General features: G+C 39.2%; 1 protein-coding gene across 6 annotated transcripts in view; it reads left to right on the plus strand.

The window, feature by feature from the left end:
- The first annotated feature begins 126 nt into the window (after positions 1 to 126).
- Positions 127 to 24,645, plus strand: part of HEATR5B (HEAT repeat containing 5B) — a 55,133-nt gene continuing 30,614 nt past the window's right edge. The window contains exons 1-20 of one of the 6 annotated variants that reach the window (XM_059841346.1): positions 127 to 269; positions 867 to 965; positions 2,744 to 2,912; positions 3,344 to 3,555; positions 5,081 to 5,189; positions 6,154 to 6,303; positions 6,787 to 6,958; positions 7,338 to 7,495; positions 8,385 to 8,634; positions 10,127 to 10,282; positions 11,657 to 11,907; positions 12,357 to 12,468; positions 13,689 to 13,841; positions 14,133 to 14,232; positions 14,595 to 14,704; positions 15,612 to 15,775; positions 17,770 to 17,945; positions 19,166 to 19,271; positions 20,672 to 20,862; positions 22,379 to 22,538. In XM_059841346.1, the coding sequence (XP_059697329.1) occupies positions 2,787 to 2,912; positions 3,344 to 3,555; positions 5,081 to 5,189; positions 6,154 to 6,303; positions 6,787 to 6,958; positions 7,338 to 7,495; positions 8,385 to 8,634; positions 10,127 to 10,282; positions 11,657 to 11,907; positions 12,357 to 12,468; positions 13,689 to 13,841; positions 14,133 to 14,232; positions 14,595 to 14,704; positions 15,612 to 15,775; positions 17,770 to 17,945; positions 19,166 to 19,271; positions 20,672 to 20,862; positions 22,379 to 22,538 (2,856 nt within the window). In that variant the 5' untranslated portion in view covers positions 127 to 269; positions 867 to 965; positions 2,744 to 2,786. Of the gene's footprint in view, positions 270 to 333; positions 694 to 749; positions 966 to 2,743; positions 2,913 to 3,343; positions 3,556 to 5,080; positions 5,190 to 6,153; positions 6,304 to 6,786; positions 6,959 to 7,337; positions 7,496 to 8,384; positions 8,635 to 10,126; positions 10,283 to 11,656; positions 11,908 to 12,356; positions 12,469 to 13,688; positions 13,842 to 14,132; positions 14,233 to 14,594; positions 14,705 to 15,611; positions 15,776 to 17,769; positions 17,946 to 19,165; positions 19,272 to 20,671; positions 20,863 to 22,378; positions 22,539 to 24,645 lie in introns of those variants that run through there. The other 5 variants (XM_059841343.1, XM_059841345.1, XM_059841344.1 and 2 more) reach the window with 5 other exon arrangements.

Raw genomic sequence — 24,645 nt, forward strand, 5'->3', positions numbered from 1 at the left:
GGCCGCGGTGCCTCCGCCAGACCGGGCTGCGTCGGGGCCGGCTCGGGGCAGCGCCGCTCGTGTCCCCCTCAACGCCCCTCCTGGCCCGCCGGGGCTGGGCACGGCGGGGGCTGAAGCGGCCGAGCTCGCCGGTGATGGTGCCGCGGCCGAAGGCGAGCGCGGCGCAGCGCGCCCACGCCTTTCCGTGACCGTGACCGGCCCCCGGGGCCGCGGTGTCGCGCCTGGTGCAGCCCGGTACTGGGGGGACGCGGCCGCCGCTCGGGAGGAGCGTAAGTGACCGTGGGCGGCGCGGTGCGGGCCGGCGGCGGAGCGGGGCCGGCTCCGCGCTCCCCCTCGGCGCTGGCCGGGCTGTGAGGGTCGCTGTGCGCGTGTGCGCGGGGGGGCGAGCGCTGGGAAAGCGGCGCTGGGAAAGCAGCGGGCATCGTTCCCTCGGCATCGGCTCCTCAGCGGCATTGCCTGAGCATCCATCCCTGACGGCCGGCGCTGCACCGCTGCGGTACCTCCTGAGGAGCTTTCAGAGCCAGGCATGGTGCCCTGAGAGCTGCTACAGCTTACTAAAGTAGCCAGTACAGGTAGGGGGACCCAGGAAAGAAAACCTTTTCACCTGATGGAGTCCTTCAGGAGTGTGTGACTTCGCCTAAAGTTGCCTGTTTCTCGGCTTTCTCACTTCATTGAAGTGCACGCGTGATGAAGGTACAAGTAGTTGATTTAGGCATGGGAATAGAAAGGAATTTTAGTACCTCTGAACGTTTTCGAATCTCTGTAGTGCTCCAGCATACCTCACTGGCTGCTGGTTGACTTCGGTCGGGTTTGGCTCTGCATCCCGCGGGAGATCACAGTGTATTTATTTCTTGTAACATTCACAGCGAGATCCTTGCCAGGATCGGTAGGACGCGGTAGGCTTCTCACTGCTTTTTGGAGCAAACCTTTCTTCGGTGTCAGTGTCAGAGTTTTGGATTGTCTATGTAAGTAGCTCTGTGTTAGACTGACTCTTGAGTTAGCTGAATATTTGTGTAATTGTTCTTGTGTCCGATGCCTTGTGCTTCACCAGCACAGCTGAGTGTGTATGTGCACGTTTTGTTGCTTAGAGCCTGTGTTTCCTACATTTTAGATGAAGTGGAGAAGGTGCATAAGGTGTCCATGGCTCTTATGGCCAGGGGCAAATTGAAAAATTGAAACCTTTATGTGGGGAGGAAAAGGAATAATGAGCTGTGCTGTCCAACGGTGCTTATGGTACTGATGTGCTGTGTGGGTGTGACAAGCAGTGCAGATCTCTGGGATGATATCCAAAGAATCACAGTGCCATCATTCATTGTGTCTCTGCTCTCGTGTAAAGGTGTTTTGAGGTGATGTGTCTGAGTTGCTGACAGGCAATGCCTTCTCGGTTCTTTCTAAATGTAAAGAAAAAACAAAAAAACCCGATGGAAAATGTCTTTGGAGGAGTTAGGGAGGGCTGTGTGTGCTTCTTTCCATATGTGGCTCTTCTACGTTTGCTGGAACTGTATGCAGTGAGAAATATGCAAAGTGCTGAAGTGCAGGGAGCAACCTTAACATTCAAGACGTTGTGATGCTTTTGTTTCATCACTAAGGTGGATTTAGAATAATACATCATTAATAATGCAGCATTAATATGTCACCTTACTAATGTCTCAGTTGGGGTCTGTTTAAAAAAAATCGATTTTAAGCCACTTCATTTGACTTTAAGAATTTGTTGAGTTTGATCATGAATGAGGAAGCAGCTGAGAGCTCTTGAGAGCAAAAGTGAAGCAGTGCAGTTGCCAAAAGATGATGCCTATTGAAAGCTGATGTCTTACATAATACTCTGTAGTTGTGTTGCTTTCTCTTTTTTGCCCAGTTTCAGCATCTCTGTATTCAGGTTTTGGGGTTGGGTTGCTTTTTTGCTTCTGGGGTTTCTTTTTGCTGAAGGCTTTTGATTTAATGCTGTTGTGATTTTGGGTAAATTCTGGGGGTTTTTTTCCTTCTGTCAGCTCTGTGTTCAATAGCTACACTTTTCTCCAGGTGGTTTGCTAAGATGAAGTTGGCAGTGTTTGCTTACACTGACAGTGTGCTTTTGGTAGTGCTTTGATGCCAGCCCCCATTGATTGAGCAGGATCACCAGTGTTCCATCTGCAGGATTTTGCCTGCTGGGGAGACCTGCAGTAGTTTGGCTGCTGCTTGTGTTTTGGGCTGTCACCCCTAAGGCTTGCTGGATTTCAGGGAGCTTGCTTGTCCAGCACTCAAAGCAAGACTAGTGGGATCAGGGAAATCTTAGGTCAAGTGCTGCCAAATCCTGTCCCTGTTCCTGCTTCTCCCAAACTTGTGTTGGCTGGAAATTCTTACTTGTGGCAGGCTCATCTTCTCAGCTTGGCTGTTGAAGGGTGTTGAGAAGGGAGCGAGGTTCATGCCCCAGCTTTGGGAGTGTGCTCAAGGGTCTTGACTTGCAGCAATCCTTTTTCTCTTTCTTGTAAGTGGAGAGAATGAGATGTTTCCTTTACCTTCTTTAAAGAGGAGCTTTGGTATATTTTTCTTGGCTGAGAGTTTGTGCGCTGAAATTGCCTGTAGGTGCTCTTTTACAACTCTGTTCCCTGAAATACTAATGAATGGACTCAGTTTGTAACTGTCTGAGTAGCTTTGATGTGGGACTATTTAGCTAAGTCTAAGCAAGCTGAATATTTCCATTTGATTTTCAAAGCTTTGTACTGATGTACTGTACTTTATACTAATATTTGCATTTTTATTTTAGAGTTTCTACACAAATTTGCAATAAAATTGGAATTCAACCCATTATGGAGCTGGCTCATAGTTTGTTACTGAATGAGGAAGCATTAGCTCAAATCACAGAAGCAAAGAGACCAGTTTTTATCTTTGAATGGTTGAGATTTTTGGATAAAGTGCTGGTAGCTGCTAACAAGGTAATTTAATGGTTTTTTTCCCCCCTTATTTCTAAATAAACTTTCTTTTCAAAAGCATTTGTATTAATTTCATGCCAGAGAAAGTTTAGGTAATGGCCAGATGGTACCTGTATGGTTTCAGATTCAGTCTGAAGAGTCTCTGTGATAGTTTGTAGATTTTAAATGTTTAGTTGTAGGCAGTCAGTAGGCAGCTGGTAAGTATTTTTAAAAAGTAAAAATTAAATAGGACAGCGGCTAATTCTGAGCATTTAGCATCTGTCACTGCTGTTGTTGAATGTATCTCCTATTTCCCTGAGAGAAGCAATTTGCTGAGTTATAAACAGTTGGGAATGGTATAAAGTTTACTTCCATTTCTTGTAGGTTTTTCTGGGTGTAAGAGACAGCGCAGTGGATTAAACTACTTTTCTTATTTATTTTTGATCTGTTAACAGACAGATGTCAAGGAAAAACAGAAGAAACTTGTAGAACAGCTGACAGGACTCATCAGCAGTTCCCCTGGGCCACCTACACGGAAGCTGCTTGCAAAAAATCTGGCTGCTCTCTACAGCATTGGAGACACCTTTACTGTTTTTCAGACACTTGACAAGTGTAATGACATCATCAAGAGCAAAGATGATACTGCAGCCTACCTGCCCACCAAACTGTATGTTTTGGGGAAAGGGGTCCTGGATATTACAGAAGAATCTGCCTGTATATGGTCATGCTGTGTTTATTCATATTTTGTGTGGTTGTTTGGAGTTACATATGCTTGGTATAGGTAGCAGAGAAAAGTGCTGGATTGAGGTTGTGGAGGGCAGGACTAAAAGGTGGCACATACATGTCTATGTGAAAGTGAAATGGTTTTCTCTAGGCAAGGCACTGTGTTATGACTCTTCACCTGCTTATGGCAACCATTAATGAAGGTGTTCCACCAGTGGAATTGCTGCTGATTGTGCTCAGGTATCCCATTAAAGGTGGAACCTGCAGATTGTCAAACTGCAGAGTGTTATTTGTGCCTAGAGAATTTCAGCCAAACATTCAAGTTTTTTTTCCCCCTCTGATGTTGCCTTTTCTATTCCCCCACCATGCTAAGCTGCACAGGTCTCTCAAGCAGATTCTCTACATGTGGATATGTGTGTGCATGGATGTGTGATCCAGTTTGTCTTTAGTCATAGGAGCAGTCCTATTGGTAGGAATTTGGTTAATGCCACAAACAACTTCCACTGAAACTGGTTTTGGTTCTTTCCTATGTAATGCTTCATATGTTCATGGTGTCTCCTGAACCCAAATTTGGTCTTGCCTTCAGACATTACGCAACAATAGGATTTGACAATAGAATCTGAAATAGTCACTCTTTCGGCAGATACTGTCCTCTTATTTCTAGCTCTTGCAGCTGTATGAGGATCTTGTGTAAGTGGGAAGTGTTTTCTACTATAATATGCTCTGAAATTTATGCTACCAAGTCATAGTCCAGAAGGTTTTTTAATGGACACATTCCTGTTAAACGGGAGGATGTAATGAGTTGGTGATGTAACTTTGCTAAAAAACTATTTAGCCAGCAATTACTTTGTAATGAAAAAGTGCTTGTTTTCAGGAGCTGCTTCTGTGATTGTCCTGGAACAGTTTGTGTATATAACTGCAATGTGGTGATAACTAAATATTCCTAATCTCAAATGGCAGAGCAAGAAAAACATATGAATAATTTGATCCAGAGATTTTACAGTAAATTTTCCTGTGTTTTGCAATAATTTTTGCATTTTAAGTTCTTAGTCTTGAAAAAAACCCCAATATTTCAGTATCTACAAAAATGTGTCAGGTTATATTGCAGGCTAGAGGCTTTCTTGCTTGGAAAAGAGACAGTTTATTGAAACACAAAACCCTCATCTTGCTGGGATTTCAGCCTATCTTGTTTTCTCTAGAATTTTTCACTTTATGTGTAGATCCTATAGTAATAGCCTTTCAAATTCGTTTCTGTTCTTAACAGCTGGTGTAACTGTTCTGTTGCTTTTTTTTTTGGTAAACAAAAAAAATTATTTAGATGGACTGTGTTAAATAGCCAGTATAAGTAGTGGATAGCAAATAGATTTTTGTTCATCAGTGTTGATTAGAACATACATTTCTATTTAACTATTTGTTTTCATTTGGATGATACATTAATATGTGTACTCTTTTTCTCTGTTTTCTCATAGGGCTGCTGTGGCATGTGTTGGAGCATTTTATGAAAAAATGGGGAGAATGCTAGGAAGTTCTTTTCCAGAAACTGTGAATAATCTGTTAAAGTCTCTGAAAAGTGCAGAGGTAAGTTTCAGTTTGTTTATGTGGTCTTAATTCCATTTTAAACTGAAATCTGCTTCCTCCAGCATTGTTTGCCAGATTGTCTAGATTGTTTTTCTTCTGCACTGAAGGATGCAAATCACTTACCTAGCTAGTTTGAGGTATACTGCAGAGAGTTCAGACTTTATCGTGTGAGTATTGTGATAGTTACTTCATAGTGGTGTCAGTAATTAAAATTCAGAAGTGACTGTATCTGTCATTTCTAACTACTGGGTTAGGATTTTTGCCCATGTACTCTGAATAAACATTTAGTTGTTAAAAATTAATAATGAATGCTTAAATTTTGGGGAAGTTGTTACTCTGCTTATGAGCAGAATACTTTGTGTCCTGAAAAGAGAGAGTGTGTCATAATATTGAGAGAATGTATCCTGGGCTGTTAGTGGGTCTGATTTTATGCACAGCTCTGTTGGGACAAGAATACTGACCCTGTGGGTCTTGTGGTGGCAGCTGTTTTCTTCAGCTGTGGTGTTTACCTGTGTGATCATTTTATTTATTTATTTATTTATTTATTTAATTATTTGTGTGTGTGTGTGTGCTCTCAGACTGTAAGTACCTGCCTGTGTGCAGGTGTAGCATGAAGCTTCTAACTTACTTGGGCTTCCCATTCTCTCTTCTCAGCTGCTTTTTCTTTTTTTCCCCCCAAGTCTGCAGTTGATAAATAGTGGGGCAATGCAGACGCATTTTACCTAGAGCCAGTTTGTTGGTTGCCTAGGTTCAATTTATGTCACAACTGAGGGACTTTAAGTAAAGCTGTGTGTGGTGATTACTTCTCTTTAAAATCAGCTATGTATCAGTTATATATGCCTTCATTTTCAACATTTGCATAAACATTCCTGCATAGGAGCAGGAAAATGCATAAGTATACACATGATTCGTAATGTAACTGCCGTGTCCACGCTTTTGCACCAATGTTTTTGTGTGTGTGCAGTCTCAGGGCCGCAGTGAAATCCTGATGAGTTTGCAGAAGGTCCTCAATGGACTTGGAGGAGCAGCAGCTTCTTGTCACCGTGATATTTATAAGAATGCCCGGTCCCTGCTGACGGACAGATCGATGGCTGTGCGCTGTGCAGTGGCTAAGGTGGGTGTCTTCTCACCAGCCACAGGCGTTCTTGTGCCGTGGCTAGGGAGTACCTGCAGTTGAACTGGGACCTCTTGTTCAGGAAGGGAAGTTTGATAATTAGCTGGAGAAGGTAAGTCCTTATGAGTTCACACTACAGGCTCAGACATTTGACTAATTTCACAGGTAGAGTATTCCCCACTTGATAAAAAAGTATCAGATAGAATATGTTATCTGTGAGCCTCAGTGGGAGAGGTTTTTGGTAACATGGTTCTTGTGTAGAGTTTTCTTTTAATTTTTTAATTTATGTATTAGCCTCTTCCATGACTCTTCTGATTCAGTTTACTCAGCTAAGATAGTTGGCATGTGGGAGAGTGTGTCTAAATTAATTCTTGAAATTTTCATATTAAAATATTTTCTAAATAAACCTGATGATTGCAGCCTGATACTCAGATAAATGTAAGAATAGTCTCTCAGTGCTTAGCAAGTCTATTTTTCCTACAGTGTCTGCTGGAATTACAGAATGAAGCGGTGTTTATGTGGACAGCTGAACTAGAGAATGTTGCAACGCTGTGCTTTAAAGCTCTGGAAAACTCAAACTATGGTGTGCGAGTTGCAGTGTCAAAGCTTTTGGGGACAGTCATGGCTACAGCACTGATACCAAAACAAGCAACAGGTACGAGCCCATCTGGATTCCATGTCTACGTTGGCAGGCTTAGTGGCACCTTCAGTACCATGTTACATTGATAGTGCTGCACGACACATTGTTGTTCCAGTAGATGGAAGCTTGTAGATGGATTGTTTGTTTTTACAAACAATAAGCTAAAAAGAGTGCAGAATTTCTGTTGTAGTCATACAAAGAAAAGACAGAGCAAACTATCAAAAACCACCTGGGAGAAGTGGCTTATTTTTTAAGCATGCAAGTAAATTGTTATCTGAAATATTGTGTAGATTTTTTTTGCAAGACAGTTTTGAATTAGTAAGTCTGGTTTCAAGATCATTACTTGTGTTGGTTGGAGCTTTGGGAACAAATCATTACTTTTCTTTTTAAAAAGTGATGCGGCAAAATGTGAAGAGAGCCACACTTGAGGAGGTCTTGGAGCTCATGGCCACAGGATTTCTGCGAGGGGGATCTGGATTCCTGAAGAGTGGTGGAGAGATGTTAAAAGTAGGAGGATCTGTCAATAGGGAAGTGCGAGTTGGTGTTACCCAGGTTTGTAATTTTTTTAATGAAGTAAAATTTATATATAATTCCTTTTAGTAGGAAAAATACACATTTCTGTTCTCTATTTCTGTGTAAGTTAATTTACAGGTCTAATTTGACTCTTCTGTTTTGTGAGTTGTACGTGAGGTATCATTCCTCTATCTACTTTCTTCTATTATTGATATGCAGTAACAATGGATTAAAATATGAGCTAAGGAAAACTTGCTTGATCAGTGTATATTAGGTGAGATTAACTTAAAAAAATATTTGAAAACTTAGTATGTTAAAGACTTTAGTTCCTCTTTAAAATTTAGTTTCTTTTTAGAGAGGGTGCTCTGTTACCCTTTTGTGGCTCCTGAATGTGTAAGCTCCTCTTGTCTGAGAGAGAAAGGTGGTGGCAGCATCTCTTCAAATTCAGACATTCCCATCCCGTCATGTATTTCAGTATGCTGCAGTACCTTCCCAGAATCCAGATTCTTTGATCATAGGTTATTTTGTGAAACCCTTTATTTTTTCTCAGCCTTTTTCAGGTGAACTCGGTGAATATTCCAGGTTTTCATTGTGAACTGGAATATGTCGATGTTGCTTTTATTTACACGGTGTTCTTAACTTTTTTAGGAAGAGGCACATTTAAAGCAATGAACTGTGGTTTTTTGCTGTCATCCAAAGTGTATTTTATGCATCACAGTGCAGGGGCTACTCTTGGTACTGGAGACAGTTGAGTTTCAGCAGCAAAGATGTGAATTCTGAATTGGTTCATGCTGAGTAACCTCATTAGGTTAGAGTTGCTTATTGCTAACTGGTGTTGCTACTATTGTGCATTTGAGCCTGGCTGTAGTTTCACATAGTCTTTTGTTTCTGTTTTAATTGGGTTGCTGTGTGACTTCTGGATCTGCAGGCCTACGTTGTCTTTGTTACAACACTGGGAGGGCAGTGGCTGGAGCGCAACTTTGCCACCTTTCTGTCCCACGTGCTTGATCTGGTCTCCCATCCTCGTGCAACTCAGACCCACGTGGAGGCTGTTTACTCTCGAAGATGTGTGTCCTTTATCCTGAGAGCAACTGTGGGCAGCTTGCTGGGGGAGAAGGCACAGATTGCAGCTGCCAAAGAAATATGTCAAGCCATTGGTAAACAAATGAAGGCAGTGGGTGAGAACCATTTTTCTTCATTCAAGACCACTTGAAAGTTACTGTCGTTTTACTGAGGCAGCCATTTTTTAGCCTTCTTCTACTGTGAGGGGTAATTTTGTTCTTATGGGAAATGGTAGTTCATCTGCTTTCTGTTTCAAATGTTCAGAGGTTGAGTTCTGCTTCAAAAGTGATTATATGACACTGGCTTGTTATCCCAGATAGCAAATGCACTGTCAAGAGCCTAGAATGGAAGTGGAGAAGAAAACTATGCATTTGCCATCTGTCTTGCGATAGGTTGTATTGAAAGTCATGCAGAGTTCTTTACTAACGGTGTTAAAAGTCCTGTAGCTCAAGATCTTGTAGGTCTTTGTGTCTCCCCTGCTAATATCCATACTAATGTCCAGTTGGATTTTGTGATAAAAATTATGTAATCTGAAGAATATGACCCCTTTGCAGAACTTTGCAGAATATGGAATCACTAAGAGGGTTAACAAAACTCTCTTGGCATCTGTTTCTTATGAAAGGAAGTAGCTCAAGCTGGAGATTTAAAAGAGTAAATTGGAAATACTCATCATTTTATTTACCAAACATATCTTTCTTTTCTGCTGCCATCTAATTGGAGTTTAAAACAATTCTTAACATACGGAATTGAATTTGATTTAGAAACTTTTCCAGGTTCTTCTCATAACAATTTTTTGATGGGGTAGGCATGGAACTTTAAAAGTTTTCTCATTACTGTAAGTACTACCTCCAAGAAAACAAGTCCATTGAAAATGCTGTTTCTGAGAGGAAACAGTTGAAGAAAATGCAACTCCTGCCACTTTGTCAAAGTTAGAGGAAATTCATGTATTTGGGTAGTTTGAAGAACTTACATTTTTTGAGGATTTCTCGTGAATGTGATGAAAAATGGGAAGGGTTTTTACTTGGTAATAATTGCTTCCTTTCAAATACAGAGACCATTCTCCAAATTTCTTCTGTAGTAGACACACAAAAATTAAGCTGGTAATGAAGTCCCTTTTTGAAGAGATAGTTGCTGCTTCTGGGATATTTTGTAGGAGAACATACAATGGGATTAAGGAACTCAGTTGGATTAGACTGAGATGATTAGAAATTGTGATAAATTTTTTGCTAAAGTTCTCTTTTTTAGTTTCACTGAACATACATGCATGCAAATTTGTATGCAGAACCTAAATATGTCAAGATTGTATATTTTGATACTGTATAGATGCACACATACAGTTACACTGTTTGTCCTACCTCTAGTGCTTTAGTAACTGCTGGGCATCTGGTTTTTATGGTCTTTGGACAACTGATAGCTGATGGCTGATAGCTATAAAATTCTTTCCCTGCTGAATGTGTTCATTTTGGTAGTTTTCACTATGACCAGATTTGTGCTTTTGTTTTAATGTAGGATTGATGTCAAAATGAAACTGTCACTTTCTGTCCCGTGAATGCTCGGATTGGATTCTAATGGTAGTAAAGCAAGACACTCTTGTTTTCTTTTCTGCAGAAGCAGTAGTGAATGATGCTAACAGTGAGAATAAATCAGGAGCTGCTGATGTAGCTGCAAGCCAGCATGTAATGGTGTGTGCCCTCCAGGAGCTGGGTAGTCTGGTTCAGAGTCTGAATGCCACTGCATCTCCTCTTATTCAAGAACCATCTATTGGTATGCAAATAAATGGAAATAGATTAAGTGAGACATTAGAGCAATGAATATGAAATATTATTCAATCTAGTTAAATAATTAATAAATATGAAACAAATGAATCTATGAAATTAGTATTTCCTGTAGTACTCCAGGATAACTACATTTGTCCACCTCATTGTGTGTAGTACCCTAACTTTAGGTCAAGTTTGACCAAGTATTAAACAGCTGTTTGGACAGGAGTCTTTCTAAAACTCTTTCTAAGGGTGAGTGAAGTGGTAATTTTTGGTATTGGTTTGTTTGCAATAATGGTTTTATAGGAAATACATTGTTTTGCTATGTAAAGTCTGAAATATTTGCTCCTGGAAAACATTGCCTTTAAATATCAAATTTCTACGCGGAGGCAAAAGTATTTTGTTGAGATGAAGCTGTTGATAGGCCCCTTTAAAAGAGTTAGTTCTTTGGCTGAAGTTGACTAGAGTTGGTGTGGGATTTTCTTCTTGTTTGTTTTGAATCCACATTTATTCTGTAGTTTTACAGCTTTAAGTTTTTTGAGTTTGTGGAGGCCTATGTTTTTTCCACTGGAAATACGAGCTTCTTGAGACATTTCATCATATAGATTGTTGTTTTGTTGCATATGACATCCTTCCCATACTGATTTTGCGCCAGCTTTGGAGTAGGGAAGAGTGCTCATATTTATTCCTTCTGGCAGTTGTGTCCCATAAGAACAGAGGGGACAGTATTTCAGTATTATTTCTGTTAGCTGCCGTGACCTCAGTGGGTAGAAGTTGTTCATAGCTCCAGAGAAAACAAGCAGCAGCAGGGGCTTTAAAAATTTGGACTAAAGAAGGTGCTTGTGTGGAGACAAATTGGACTGAAGGATGCAGTTAGAAAGTGGGATTAGGTAGCCACAGATGTTTGGCGAGTGTAGAAGGATATAAACTTTCTGCAGGGTGGACAGCACCATGTCAAAAGCAGAGTACAGGAGTCAGTGACATATACAGCATATGCTTGGCTACAATGTGAAGCAAACCCAAAGATCAGTGTTATTGTTGCTCTGTTATTGGCAATCTGTAAAATATTATGAGAATTGTCTCATCTGGTGCCTGTTCTCTTATGTAGCACTTCTGCCTCTTTTCAGTGTTTAAGTAGTAGGAGTCAGTGCTGTGGCTTTGCTGACAAAACCTGATGGGGAGCAGCATAGTGCTAGTAACAAGTACCGTCTTTCCTGAAAAGACATAGTCAGCAAATTCAAGTACTTTAATTCTGACTTTCTTAACTTTCACATTGGCTGTCTAGTATTGATTCAGTTTACTTGTCTGTGTATATTAAAAAGCCACGTGTATATTAAAAAGTGCATCATAAGTTAAAGACTGCAACCTCTTGTTTCTGTAGGTCTGTTGGAGACAGTAACTTCAGTTCTTCTTCATCCCAGCATGGCTGCTCGACTGGCTGCTGCCTGGTGCTTGCGGTGTGTAGCTGTGGCATTGCCCTTTCAGTTGACTCCATTTTTAGACAGATGTGCAGAAAGGCTCAACAATCTGAAGACCTCCCCTGAAGCTGTTAGTGGCTACAGTTTTGCAATGGCTGCTTTGTTAGGTGGTGTGCATCAGTGTCCCCTAGGCATTCCTCATGCCAAAGGAAAGGTGAGATAGTGAGTGCTTCATCTGTGAGTGTACTAAAAGATATCTTTTATCTACAAGTAATAGTTTTGCAAAATGGATGGCATGCTAATGAGTTAAAGCATTATTGAAACTGAGCTTGTGCTCTGTGCGAGAGTAGTGGCCAGAGCACATGGTTTTAGAATCTCAGTTGCAATATTTAACAGCTCTTTTCCTCTGTTTCAAATTTGATGAAGAGAAATTGAAATATTGAAAAATTGCTGAAATAATTGCTGAAGAGAATATTACTGACTGTGTTATCATATGAAAAACACTAAGCAGCAGCATGAAATGTAATCCGCATTCATTCTTTATGGAAGGTCAATTCAATTGATTTGAGAACATCTTTAGTCTGTAAGAGTGAACAAGTAGAAGTAGCTTGCAGTGGCTTCATTCATGTTTCTAAAACCCCCTGTGTTTTGCTGCTGGTGCAGATGGTGGTCAGTATTGCTGAGGATCTGTTACGAACTGCTGCGCAGAACAGCAGGCTCTCCTTGCAGCGCACTCAAGCTGGATGGCTTTTACTTGGAGCACTTATGACTTTAGGTTTGTAAAAACGGTTTGATTTTTCTTTTTATTTTAAGGCTTGTCCAACACTTCTGATTATCCACTCTGGCAAATAGTCTTTACACATAATGGGCTCATTATCCAGCACAAGAGTATTTATACAGGGGAAGCAGAGTGTAAGTGCACTTACTTCAGCAACGTTGTGCTGGGGAGAAATGAAATATTAGTGCTTATCTAAGCTGAAGTATGGTAGAAGGTGTCATACCTGAAAAACAAAAAAAATCCTGTTCTGGTTTTAGAAACCCAGCCTTTAGTCGCTCTCTGAAAGGGCAAAATTACCCATACTCTTTCTTCCTTAATATTATGGTGCAGAAGAAATGGATGGTAAATGAAACCCAGTGAGCATTCCAGCAAGTTGCATGAATGTCTCTAGGTAGGCAACAGCACTGCGTAGAAGAGTTGTCAGTTTAAAAGCCCTTCGGTTTTCTTTTAAAAAAGCCAGCTTCATGTTTGTATCTGCCATTACAGTAGTATCACAAGCTGCATTTTCAGAGGTTGTAAGTATACTCTTGAATTTTGCAGCAGTGGTGTTCTTTTCTGTTTTATTTTGAGTTTCTTTTATATGGAAAAATGTGATAAAGTCCTGATGCATTTTGCAATATTTTGATCTCTCATCAAATACCATTTGTGTTTCATCTTGTTTCTCTAAATTGTCTCTTTTACCAGTTTATCATCATATTTTTCTAACAGTGTATTCTTATTGTGGTTGTCCTCCAATATATTTTTAATTTTCTTGCACTGGATCTTTTTCAGAAGTTTCAAAAAAAAACCAACTTGACTGTTAAACTAGTTTACATAATCAATAACTATTAGCTGTTTTTCTATTTCTTTTATGGGCATGGTAGAGCAGGCTAAAGAACCTGTCTTCAAAATTAATATAAAAAAATTAGAAGCCGGAATAAAAAGATAGTAAAAAGACAGTTGACCATGGTTCTGTATGGCATGACAGTGGGTAGGGTAGTCTATTTCCAGTTTTAGGAGTGATACCCACAAGCAGATGTGAGGTGTAGTACTTATTTGCCACACTTTCAACCTAGGAATGAGAAAGAATTTCATTTGGTTTTCATTGTTCCAAGTAGGGCAAAAAGGAAGAGAAGTGAAATAAGACAAAAACAGTTTGAAGAACAAAAGCCTTCACAGCAGATTTTTCACACTTAAATACACATTTTTATTATACTGTCACTTTTCTTTTTACTTAGGTCCTTCTGTTGTCCGCTATCATCTGCCTAAGATGTTGCTGCTATGGCGAAACGTGTTCCCACGTTCTCTGAAGGAGCTGGAAGCAGAGAAAGCAAGAGGAGATTCATTCACCTGGCAAGTAACACTGGAAGGCCGTGCTGGAGCTCTGTGCGGTAAGAAATCCAGACTTTGAGATTATAGCTGCGCAGTCAACCAAAACATGATCCCAAGTCTTGTAGAGAGAACTCTTGTAGCTTCTCCTCTTGCTTTGAAAAGGAGTAAAATGTGTCAGGTTTTCATCAGTATGTCCTGGTTTTGACATACAATTTTATGAACAGATCACACAGTCTTTGGATAAACATTTTTAATTGCTGCTTTTTTGATATTCTCAGAATTTGTATCTTGTTCATGTCTTGTATTTGTTTGTTTCAGTGAAAGTTTAATTTAAACTGTTTTGTTATTAGCTATGAGAAGCTTTGTTGCTCACTGCCCTGAGCTCCTTACTGAGGATGTGATCAGGAAACTGATGACACCCATAGAATGTGCCATGACAATGATGTCACAGTAAGTAGGCAGTTTCTGCTCTTTATTCACTTTTGTCTTTTCCTGGTCTTGAAATACTAGAACACTAGTAGGGTTTTGTGGTTTGGTGTCTGCCCCTTCCCCCTGCCCCACTTGTAATTAAAATAGGACTTCTGAGGAAGTGCATGTCACTGATTTATGGCAGCATATGTTCATTGAGTTTATAATTGAAGTTTTCTCTGTACAATTACTTCTGAAAATGTATCATTAATTGAGTAAGGTTGTTCTCTGAACACTGTTTTGTTGCCTTGCCTAGAGTTATATCCTGTGAAAAGAAATCTGAAAATACTCTCTTCTGTAACTGCAACATTTCTGGTTTCTCTTTTTCATTTTTAACTCTATAGCATTCCATCAGTAATTAAAGCCCATGGAGCTCATCTCAAAGCCAGTGCAGCTATGGTTCGTTTAAGACTTTATGATATATTGGCTTTATTGCCCCCAAAGACATATGAAGGTACATAAATTTTTAAGTTTTTCGTTAAAGTAAAAATTCTCCTTAGTGCTTGTGATGCATATCTTTGAAGCTCTAAGAGTCAAAATATAATCCTAGGAATCTCCAAGAATTTTGTACTATATTCCTTATCTTCTGTCTGTTATCCTGATAGTATAACTACAGAGTATAAGTATTGCAAAGCATTCATAGAGTAACACTTGGAGTATAGAAGTTATGGTCCCCTTTGTAGGATTGAGAGGTATGGAGATCATGGTCTGAGATCAAATAATAGTTTTTTAAGTCATTGTTACTTAAAAGATAGAGAACTTTTTTTCTTAGTATACTGAAAAACAGATGTGACAATGGAAGTTTAGTTTTGGTTACATTTGAGGGTTTTTTATTTGATTGGTTTGGATGTTTTCCTTTTTAAACCTGATTTGATCTATTACACAGAGCTGCTATTAGTAAATTACCAGCCACTGTCACACAGTCTGACAAGATTAACTTTTTGGGTTTCTTTGGTTTTTTTGTTAATTCATTATGTCTTCATGATCATGTGGATGAACAGGTTTTTTTTCTACATCTGGATTGTCATCCTGTAAGGATGGCCCAATCTGTTGTTTAGAACAGGACACAATTCTGAGTAGTGTGCTCTAGGTGGACTCTGCTTGAGCAGAAGGTGGGACTAGATGACCTCCAGTGGTTTCCAGTCATACCTATTATTTAGCTACTTGGATACCCATAGTTTGGGAATTGAGAGTCTACAGTTCCATTTGAAGCCTTGCTCTCAACTCTGGTATTGTCAGGTTTAGTTCTCTGTTGGCTACCTCTAAAACTGAAGTAATGGTCCATTTATAACTTCTGATCACTAGCTGAAATGTTTTGCCCCAGAAGCAGTGGTGATTCTTTTTAATGTCTGTCCTTCTAGGATCATTTAATGCACTTCTTCGAGAGCTGGTAGCAGAATTTACTTTGACAGACAACTCTGCTAATACAACCACATCACTCCTGAGGTCTCTTTGCCATTATGATGATAGTGTTCTGCTTGGCTCCTGGCTGCAGGAAACAGATCATAAGTCAATTGAAGATCAGGTAACAAAAAAGCTAGAAGAATGAACTATCTGCCCTGTCTGTGTGATGTGTGTGTGGGGAAGCCTTCTAAAACTGGAGCTTCATACCTTGTTTTTAATCTTATTTCAGAGCTTATTTAGATGTAAGTGCTTCCATCTACATGGTACTGTTTTGATTAAAAACCACCTACAGCTGAGATATAAATTGCATAATGCTACTCATGCTTAGTGAACCAGCCTCATTTCTTTTAAAAAAAACCCTAACTCAATATCTCTTCCCATCTGCCAATCTTCATAGCCTAGAAGTTGTTCTCATACAAAGTTTTTTGAATTAGGAGAAATGTAGGTTCCACTTAACATGTTTTATTATGAAACTGCTGTCAAAATATCAATATTGCAAATGGTGTTACAGCAAAACAAGATTTAACTGGTTTTATAGGTGTAGTAAGAAATCTTACATTTCATTTGAAAGTGTTGACACAATGTTGTTGGCTGAAAACTCCTCTTCTGCAACAGCCATCTAATAATAGGAGGGTTTCTCAGAAGGTTTGATTGGAGCAGATCCAAAAGCCAAGACTGATAGCAAGGGTGTGGGAAGCTTTCTGAGCCAAGATCAGCATGTCAAAGCAAAAAAGAGTTTCACAAACTTCCTTTGTTTGTTGTGGAGGATATAGTAGACTTCCAGTGCAGTCTTCAGTGCACAGAGCTTTTTCATTCCCTCCTGCCCCCCCCTTTTTTGTTTTCTTCACTTCTAGCCTGTAGAACAGTGGCACTCTTGGTAAGTGGAGATCTGTAGACTGCCACAGGACACTGGCAGTGTGTGCTCACAGCCCAGAAAGCCACTGGAATCCTGGGCTGCATCAAAAGCAGTGTGGCCAGCAGGATAAAGGAGGTGGTTCTGCCCTTCTGCTCTTGTGTCCCCAACAGAAGGTGGACATGGAAATGTTGGGAGCAAGTCCAGACAAGGGTCACAAAGTTGATAGGAGGACTGGAGCACCTCCCCTGTGAAGATGGCTGAGAGAGTTGGGGCTGTTCATCCTGGAGAAGAGAAGGTTGCTCAGAGACCTCACAGCAGCCTTCCAGTATCTGAAGGGGGACTACAGGGAAGCTGGAGGGGGACTCTTCATCTGGACCTGTAGTGATAGGTTAAGGACTAACAGGTACAAATTGAAAGGGGGAATTTAGGTTAGATATTAGGAAGAAATTTTTCACTGTGAGAGTGGTGAGACACTGGAATGATTGCCATTGAGGGTTTTGGATACCCCACCCCTAGCAGTGTTCAAAGCCAGGGTGGATAAGGCCTTGAGCAACCTGTTCCTACTGGAAGATGTCCCTGGCAGGGTAGCCTTGGGACCAGATGATCTTTAGGATCCATTCCAGCCCTTAACTTTCTATCATTCTATGATTCTTCTGTGCTTAGTCATGTTTTAGTTTTTAATGATATAGAGGTGTCAACAAACCTTGCTGTGTTTTCTGGACTTCTAAAAATACAGACTTACTAGATTTTTTGTTTCATGAAAGAATGATGGTTAGGAAGTATTTTCTTGATGATAGGAGAGTTTATAATTTTAGTAGTGTTTCTAATTCTTTCTGTGTAGGGCATAATTATAGCCAAAACCGATCATTTTATACACTAACTCTGTGCTCAGAGAGGGACTGAATAACCTTCTTTCTGAAATGGTACTTCATATTCAATGGTTCAGAAGCTACTAGTAGCTACTAGTAGTACCAGAATCTGCTTTTCTTAATTTCTAATTATTTTTAACCTGCTTTTCTCTAATTTTCATCTCTTAATTATAGAAGTGATAGTTTGTGTATTTATGGTTTTGACCATTCACAATTCAGCTGACCCTGTAAATGCTCATGTGTATGCATGAGGATACTGCACTTGTATTCAGGTGCTTGTAAGCTGTTCTCTTGTTTTAACTACTGCATATGTGTCTTGGTTATCTCTAGTTCCAAATCTTATGTGCAGAGGTATATTCAGAGGTATTCCTGTTGTGTGGAATTTTGCAGCTTCAGCCAAACAGTGCGTCTGGAAGTGGTGCTCTGGAACATGATCCCTCTTCTATTTATTTGCGCATCCCTGCTGGTGAAGCTGTGCCTGGTCCCCTTCCTTTGGGAGTATCTGTCATTGATGCATCTGTGGCTCTCTTTGGTGTGGTTTTTCCTCATGTCTCTTACAAACATAGGTCAGTTTACATCAGTGTTCAATTTCAGAACCTATTGCATTGTTTCTCTGGTACTGTTGTGTTGGGGATTTTTTTTTGTTTGTTTGTTTGTTTTCCTAAAATAAGAATTGACTAAGGTATCAACTGTCTTTAAATTCACAGTTTAGTATTTCATGTCCACTGTGTCTCAGGATTCTAGAATATGTGTAGTCACTTTAGAAATAAAGTGATTTGCACAGTTTTATCTCTTTTGAAGATTAGTGTTCAGAGATGCAGACTAGATTCTTCTCTTTTCATACTGCATTTAACAGTAGTAATATCTCTGCAACCAAAATTTCCTGCAAAAGTACTCATTGCAATTAACTTCAAATCAACCTTGAAAACAGCAGGGGCCTCCACTGAATTTCATTTGGCTGCCACAAGTCAGACCATTTGATTTATTGTTAGCGAGGAATTGTATGCAGAATGAAAAAGAGGAAATGGAATTCAATGTATTTTCCTTTGTGTTTCACACTACCTCTACAGAGTAATGAGTTGTCAGGACTAATTTTGTTATTCAGTTTAGGCAATTTGCCCCTGAGCACAGAGTGAAAACAGTTCTAAGAAGCATTTCAGAGTAAAATTTTCATAGCAATCAACCTCATTTTGTAGTAAGTGCAGGATAGACTTGAGACCAGCTTGGGGTAATTCACTTTGGTCTATACCTGTTGTTAACGGTGAAAAGATGTAGCTTGGGAACTGCTGAGTAATTAAGAATGCAAATTATTCATTACATTCCTGTTTTTGGTATCTTCAAGGGAATGTTCCTCCTCCCAGTAATGTTTTCTGGGGAGGAGTGGGGGCAGGAATGGATGTTAAATGGGAAAAACAATAGAAACAAAACAACAAATATGAAGGGTAACACTATTTCAAATGGTAGTGGAAAGACAGCATTTTTCCACTCTGGTCCTCATAGCTTTCTAGTTATACAGCCAAATGCACCTGAAGATTCACTTCCTCTTGGTGGTGTTTTCTTCAAAGGAATAGTAAATATTTGTGGATGAACTAGAAGAACCAGCAAAGGGATATTCAGAGTAGCTCTGCAGTTATTCCATATAGTGAATACCTTCTGCAGCCCCTGAAGCAGAAGTTCTGTTACTGAAGTTAAAAGGCCCTTTAGTTGTGTGTGGTTTTTACCAGCTGTGCTTTAGTTTGTGTTTTGAAAGGCTTTCACTTCAATTATGTTCTTTCCTTTGTTTTAGATTACAGATGTTGGATCACTTTGCTGAATGTGTCAAGCAGGCTAAAGGTGTTCGCCAGCAAGCTGTGCAGCTTAATATCTTTACTGCTGTTCTTAGTGCCTTGAAGGTAGGAGTGGTAAACTTGTAATGAAAGCCCGAGTTCATCAGTTTGCGTTCAGCACAAAGGGCTGTTAGAAGAGTGTTACTAAAGTTACTCAAGAATTCAAAAATCTGAAGACTCCAGAATTGAACTTTTTTCTGGATACTAGCTTGAGCTCTTGTCTTTATGTGTGAGTACAGAGAACAGATGAGGCTTGTGATTGCATTCTACAGTCATCAGCATTCTATAGTATTCAGCATTCTGTAGTATTCAGACCGTCTTTTCATCTTCAGTTCTGTGGTTTTATTTGCACTGGACTCAACGAATTTAAGTACTTTATCATATATACTCAGAAAACCCCTCAAGTCACAGAGTATTGTGCAGATGTGGCTTTTGTAACTGAATACACAAGTAGCTTTGGGTTTACATTTTAGTTGCCTTATTTCACAGAGTTCTGGGTACTTATGCCCAGTCCCACTGACTGCAGCTACTGCTGTGTGCTCTCTGTCTAGACTTGGAAATGCAACCTGATGCTATCAAATTAGAAAGTAAGACAGCAAGTCACAAAAAATGGCTGCCTAGTTTAAGCTGTTACTGGAGCTCCATGTCTTTGGTTGATTGGCAAAATACACTGGCAAAACAGCACCTCAGTTCTTTGCATTGTTCTTAAAAACGTGATCTACATTGCTACAAGTTGAAATGTAGATTCCGAGGCAGATTTCTGGAAGCTCCCGTGCCATGCCAAGTGCTCAAAAAATTGTCAAAATTGAGCTGAAGTGAGGACTTCAGAAAATTACAATCTAAGGTAGAGCCTTTGACTTCCTGCTCTATAGTACATGCAGTGTTTTTGCTTTACATGTGTTTAATTATTTCTCCCAGAGTAAAAGAAACTGCAAAAGCACTGTTTAGTGTTACTGTTTTGTAGAGTGTTCATATAAGAGGCTGTATAAATGTTTGGAAGGAGGTGATTATAAAGAAAAAAATACTTTCATGTATCTAGAATATCTTCAATTTAAGTGTTTCTTGGAGAAATGTAACTGGTCTGTGATTTTCCTATTGAATTTTTGCTGTTAGATTTTTAAAGCTTCTCTTTTTTTTTCCTGATGTGTGTCCCATGTAAACCTAGATTAGATTTGGTAGGATTAGGGTGCGTGTAGGTAATGCATTTGATAAAAAAGATGGGTGCAACAGGTCTTTGAGTATGTGAAATAGGTAGAATATTGGCAAGCATCATGAGAACTGGGATGCTGTTGATTTTGAGTTTCAAATGTTTTCAACCAATTTATTTTAGGATAAACTACCACAAATTGAAACAAAAGCAAAAGCACATAGTTTTCACTTGATGGTCTCATATGTATTTTCTTCTCCCCTGCATTGGGGTGTTTGGATTATTCTTCTTTTATTTTTTTTTTTAATTTTTAATGTAGGGTTTAGCTGAGAATAAAAGCACATTAGGACCAGAAGAAGTCCGCAAATCTGCTTTGACGCTTGTAATGGGTGCCCTTGATAATCCTAACCCTATTTTGAGATGTGCAGCAGGTGAAGCTCTCGGCAGAATGGCTCAAGTGGTTGGAGAAGCCTCTTTCATTGCTAGAATGGCTCAGTACAGTTTTGATAAGTAAGTTGATTTTAATTCAGAAAATTAAATAAAACAGCAATTTAATGTAATTTGTAATTTAATGTAGTTTGGAAGATTCCTTTGGAAGATTCTAAATACGGTATTCATTAGTCTGTTCTTTCGTGCTTGATCCCTATGGTTACATAGATCTAAGAAACCTTTAAACAGATTCTTCTCTTTTGGATTTATTTCATGTGAGGAATAAAAGCTGAGCTGTTAAACACTTGGAATGTGAAATGATACTGGTGATCAGCTTTTGATGAGTTACCTAAAGGTGACTAAACTGTATCAGATAGATAAGCACAGCTTACATTAAGTATGTCTGTAATGTGGATTATGTAATAGTGGTTCTGTTTCACTCTTTATACACTGATTTAACTGATTTACTGGCCCGTATTTTTTTCATATTCTGTTGCTTTTCTTGGGTCTTTAGAAAGATGTCTGGTACAAGCAACAAGATAGTATGTTTCCCAGTTTCTTGCTTCAATTTAGGGCATCAGCATATTTCTGAATCAGAATGCAGCTACCTCAGGGCTGCAGCCAGTGTTTTTGGCTGGGCCAGGTGCATGAGCATAGCCTCTGTCCAGCTCTCTTACCTTTGAGTAATTAAATTTTTCTCACCCTTTCATCTTGTAATAAAGTACATCATCCTTGCTGTCTTTCATTGAATTTATCTTAGTGGGACTTTCCTTGGTTTCTTATCTAGATTAACTTTTAAGTTGTTAATGGTTTTCATTCTGCTGACAGTCAAGTGATTTTTTTATATTTGAGATGTGATTTACTTTGTTGTTTGCTGATGGCCAAGAGCATGCATGTCTCTCATATACAGTCAACTAGGGGGAAAAAAATCTTTCTTTGTCCTTATTAGGAAATCCCTTCTTTTATCTCTCTTCCTCACCCACTGAAAAGTCTTCTGATTGCCAAGTGATGCATGCACTCAGAAGCAGTATTGTGGAAAATACTCAATAAGTCAATATATACAACTTCCTACAACCAGATCATTCAAAATGCTGCTCATTCTGTTTTAGTTTCATTATAAAAGACTTTCTATTAAAAAAAAAAAATAAAATGGCTCTCTTGGAAAAGCCTTTATGTAGAGGAAAACAGCTATATAGAAAACTGGATTTGCTAGTTTGTCATTTCTCAGTGTGTGTTGTCATTTTTTTATTCTTTATTCCTTTTTACATTAGTGGTTTTGGAATGATTATTAAATTAGTCTGCTATGAAACACTTGTAAAATCTGGATTGTTTTCTGTATCTGTCAAAACTCTTCTTCATTGGAAAGGTCAAGCTCTGACCAGAAAAAAAGAAAATAATTATTAAAATACCTTTTTTTCCTCTCGTTTTGTATGTAATCTGGATTCATTGCAATCTAGAGTAAGTACATTGTTTTTGCTGTTGTTTAAGCTTCTCCAGATTTTGTAAGATGGCTTGCGAACCTGTATTAGCCTTTTGCAAGGCTTTTTGCAACAAACTTACTGAATGAAGTGATTTCTTTATATTTAAACATTGATAGGTTAAAATCTGCTCGAGATGTTGTATCAAGAACAGGCCATTCCTTGGCTCTGGGTTGTCTCCATCGCTATGTTGGTGGAATAGGCTCTGGGCAGCATTTGAAAACTAGTGTCAGTATTCTCTTGGCTTTGGCACAAGATGGAACCTCTCCTGAAGTCCAGGTAAAAAAATACCAATCACCACAAAATTACTTAAAATGCTCAAGATGAAGATTAAAAATTAAGCTACATCTTCAGATATTCTTTAGTAGACATTGTCACATGTAAGATGTGTAGCATGTGCCAGGGAATGTGAAGAAAGTGAATCTTTTCTTATAAGCTCCCAGAGTACAGAATCCCAAAGATAGAGTGTCATTAAAATGTAGCTTCATAGCTATTTGGAGAAGCAGTTGGAAGTGGTCAGGTTAATTCAGAAGGATGTGTGTCTGCTTGTCAGCTGTGCTAGAGTGGGCATATTCCAAACTGCCTTTAAAGCAACATGTGTTAGTATTGCCTTAGCTGCCTAAAAGGAAGCTTTGAATAGCTAGCTGATGACTGACATGTAATCACTTACTGGAGTCTCAGGTGATGAGCTGTAGTTTCCTTTGTCAAGTATCACATACACAGGACATCATCTTTGCAGGGTTATATTATGAACACAGAAGTCTGCTGCAAGCTAAATTGCAGTTAGGGGGCAGAAGGGGAATCAGTAGGAGCCAAGTCTAAAGAGGGAGGGGTTTCTATCTACTGTGGACTATAGATTTGTTAAGTCTCACAGGAGGATGACTTGACTGCTAAAAGTTGCTGGTACAATAGAAAGGGGACTAAACATGCTGTTGAAAGAGTAATGGTTTTGGTGAGTAGTGGCACTTTATTCCCACAGCCTGAGAAGCTGAAGCCCCTGGTAACTATAAAGAATCATACTTACACCTTTTTTTACTGTTAACTTGATAGAACATGTACTTGAGTACCTTCTTATTTTCTTTTCCTCAGAGCAGTAAAAAAACAAAGTAACAAGGTTTATCAGTTGGGAAAACAAGCCTAGGTTTTTTTTGAGATAATGTTAAAAAAAAATCTATAAATACAATTTTTAAGTCTCTTTTGAATTTTCTTAGTTTAAGGACAGATGAAGTGCAATTTGCATACCAGCTTCAAGTATGAGTGGGTAACTTGAGGCATATAATTGTGCACCAGTAATTTCAAAAAGAAATGAAAAAAAAAAGAAAAATAACTATAAAGAGGAAGTCCAGGCTGAACTTGCATATCTACCTTACTTTTTGTTGAGAATAGAGCACCCAGCCACTGTGAAAAACTAAGCTTTTAAACCTCATCCCTCACTGAATCAGTGTGGTTATACAGAAACTGGGGAAGTATGGATAATGGAAGTTTACAGGAATGAAAGGATAAGCTGTAATGTGCTACCACAGGATTAGGACTGTAGAGGTAGTTAGATGATTGCTGGTGCTAATGGTTTTTGGATTGCATCAGAAAGGATTAAAAAGTAGCAATTTTAAAGGCAGGTTTTCCAGCTTATTCCTAAGAGTCTAGCTTTGTAATAGTAATAGTCTTTTATCTTAGTCATGTGTTTAATGTGAGAAAATTCTGAAGTAAGATCATTTAGTGGAGTGTTATGGGGAGATAGCAAATGCTTTCAGGTCTGTCAGTGGAATTTATTTCCAGTGAAATGTCAGTATCTAAAAGGACAGTCCTCTTACCTGCTTCTTGCTTTGACAATTACAATAAATTACTTTGCTCTTTTGTTGTTTACTCACCTTCAACTGAAATAGGTCTATCTTTCACCGTTTTTTCCCCTCATGCTATAGTATACAGACTGAACAATACTGCTTTTTTCTCTTGTACCTGCTAATAAGAAAGTTAAAAAGATGCATGTGAACCTTTCAGCTTGTCATGAAAATAATTTCTTACTGGAATATAAAAGACCATCTCTGCTAAGGGCTTTGTAAGCTGCCCATTTCAGACTCTGCCTCTGGTTTTATAGTGGAATGATTCGCTCTTTCTCCTGTTTCAAGTCACTTTTCTTTTTTCCTTTTTGTTTTAAGTGAATGTGTTGTTTGTGCTTGTATTTCTCTTCTTCAAAGTGCTTAAAAATATTTTTTCTCAAATCTTTGTCACCTTATTTCCATTATCCCCATAACTAAACAATGTGTGAGATATATTTAAACTCTCAGGTGATTGCTTAAGGTCTGGGAAATTTGGAAACCCTTCTGGAGCCAGGGTGGTAAATTAGATGTGCTTAAGAACAGGAGTACAGAGCTAGGCTCCAACTGCA

The sequence above is a fragment of the Haemorhous mexicanus genome, chromosome 3 (genome assembly GCF_027477595.1).
Source record: "Haemorhous mexicanus isolate bHaeMex1 chromosome 3, bHaeMex1.pri, whole genome shotgun sequence".
Taxonomy (NCBI): domain Eukaryota; kingdom Metazoa; phylum Chordata; class Aves; order Passeriformes; family Fringillidae; genus Haemorhous; species Haemorhous mexicanus.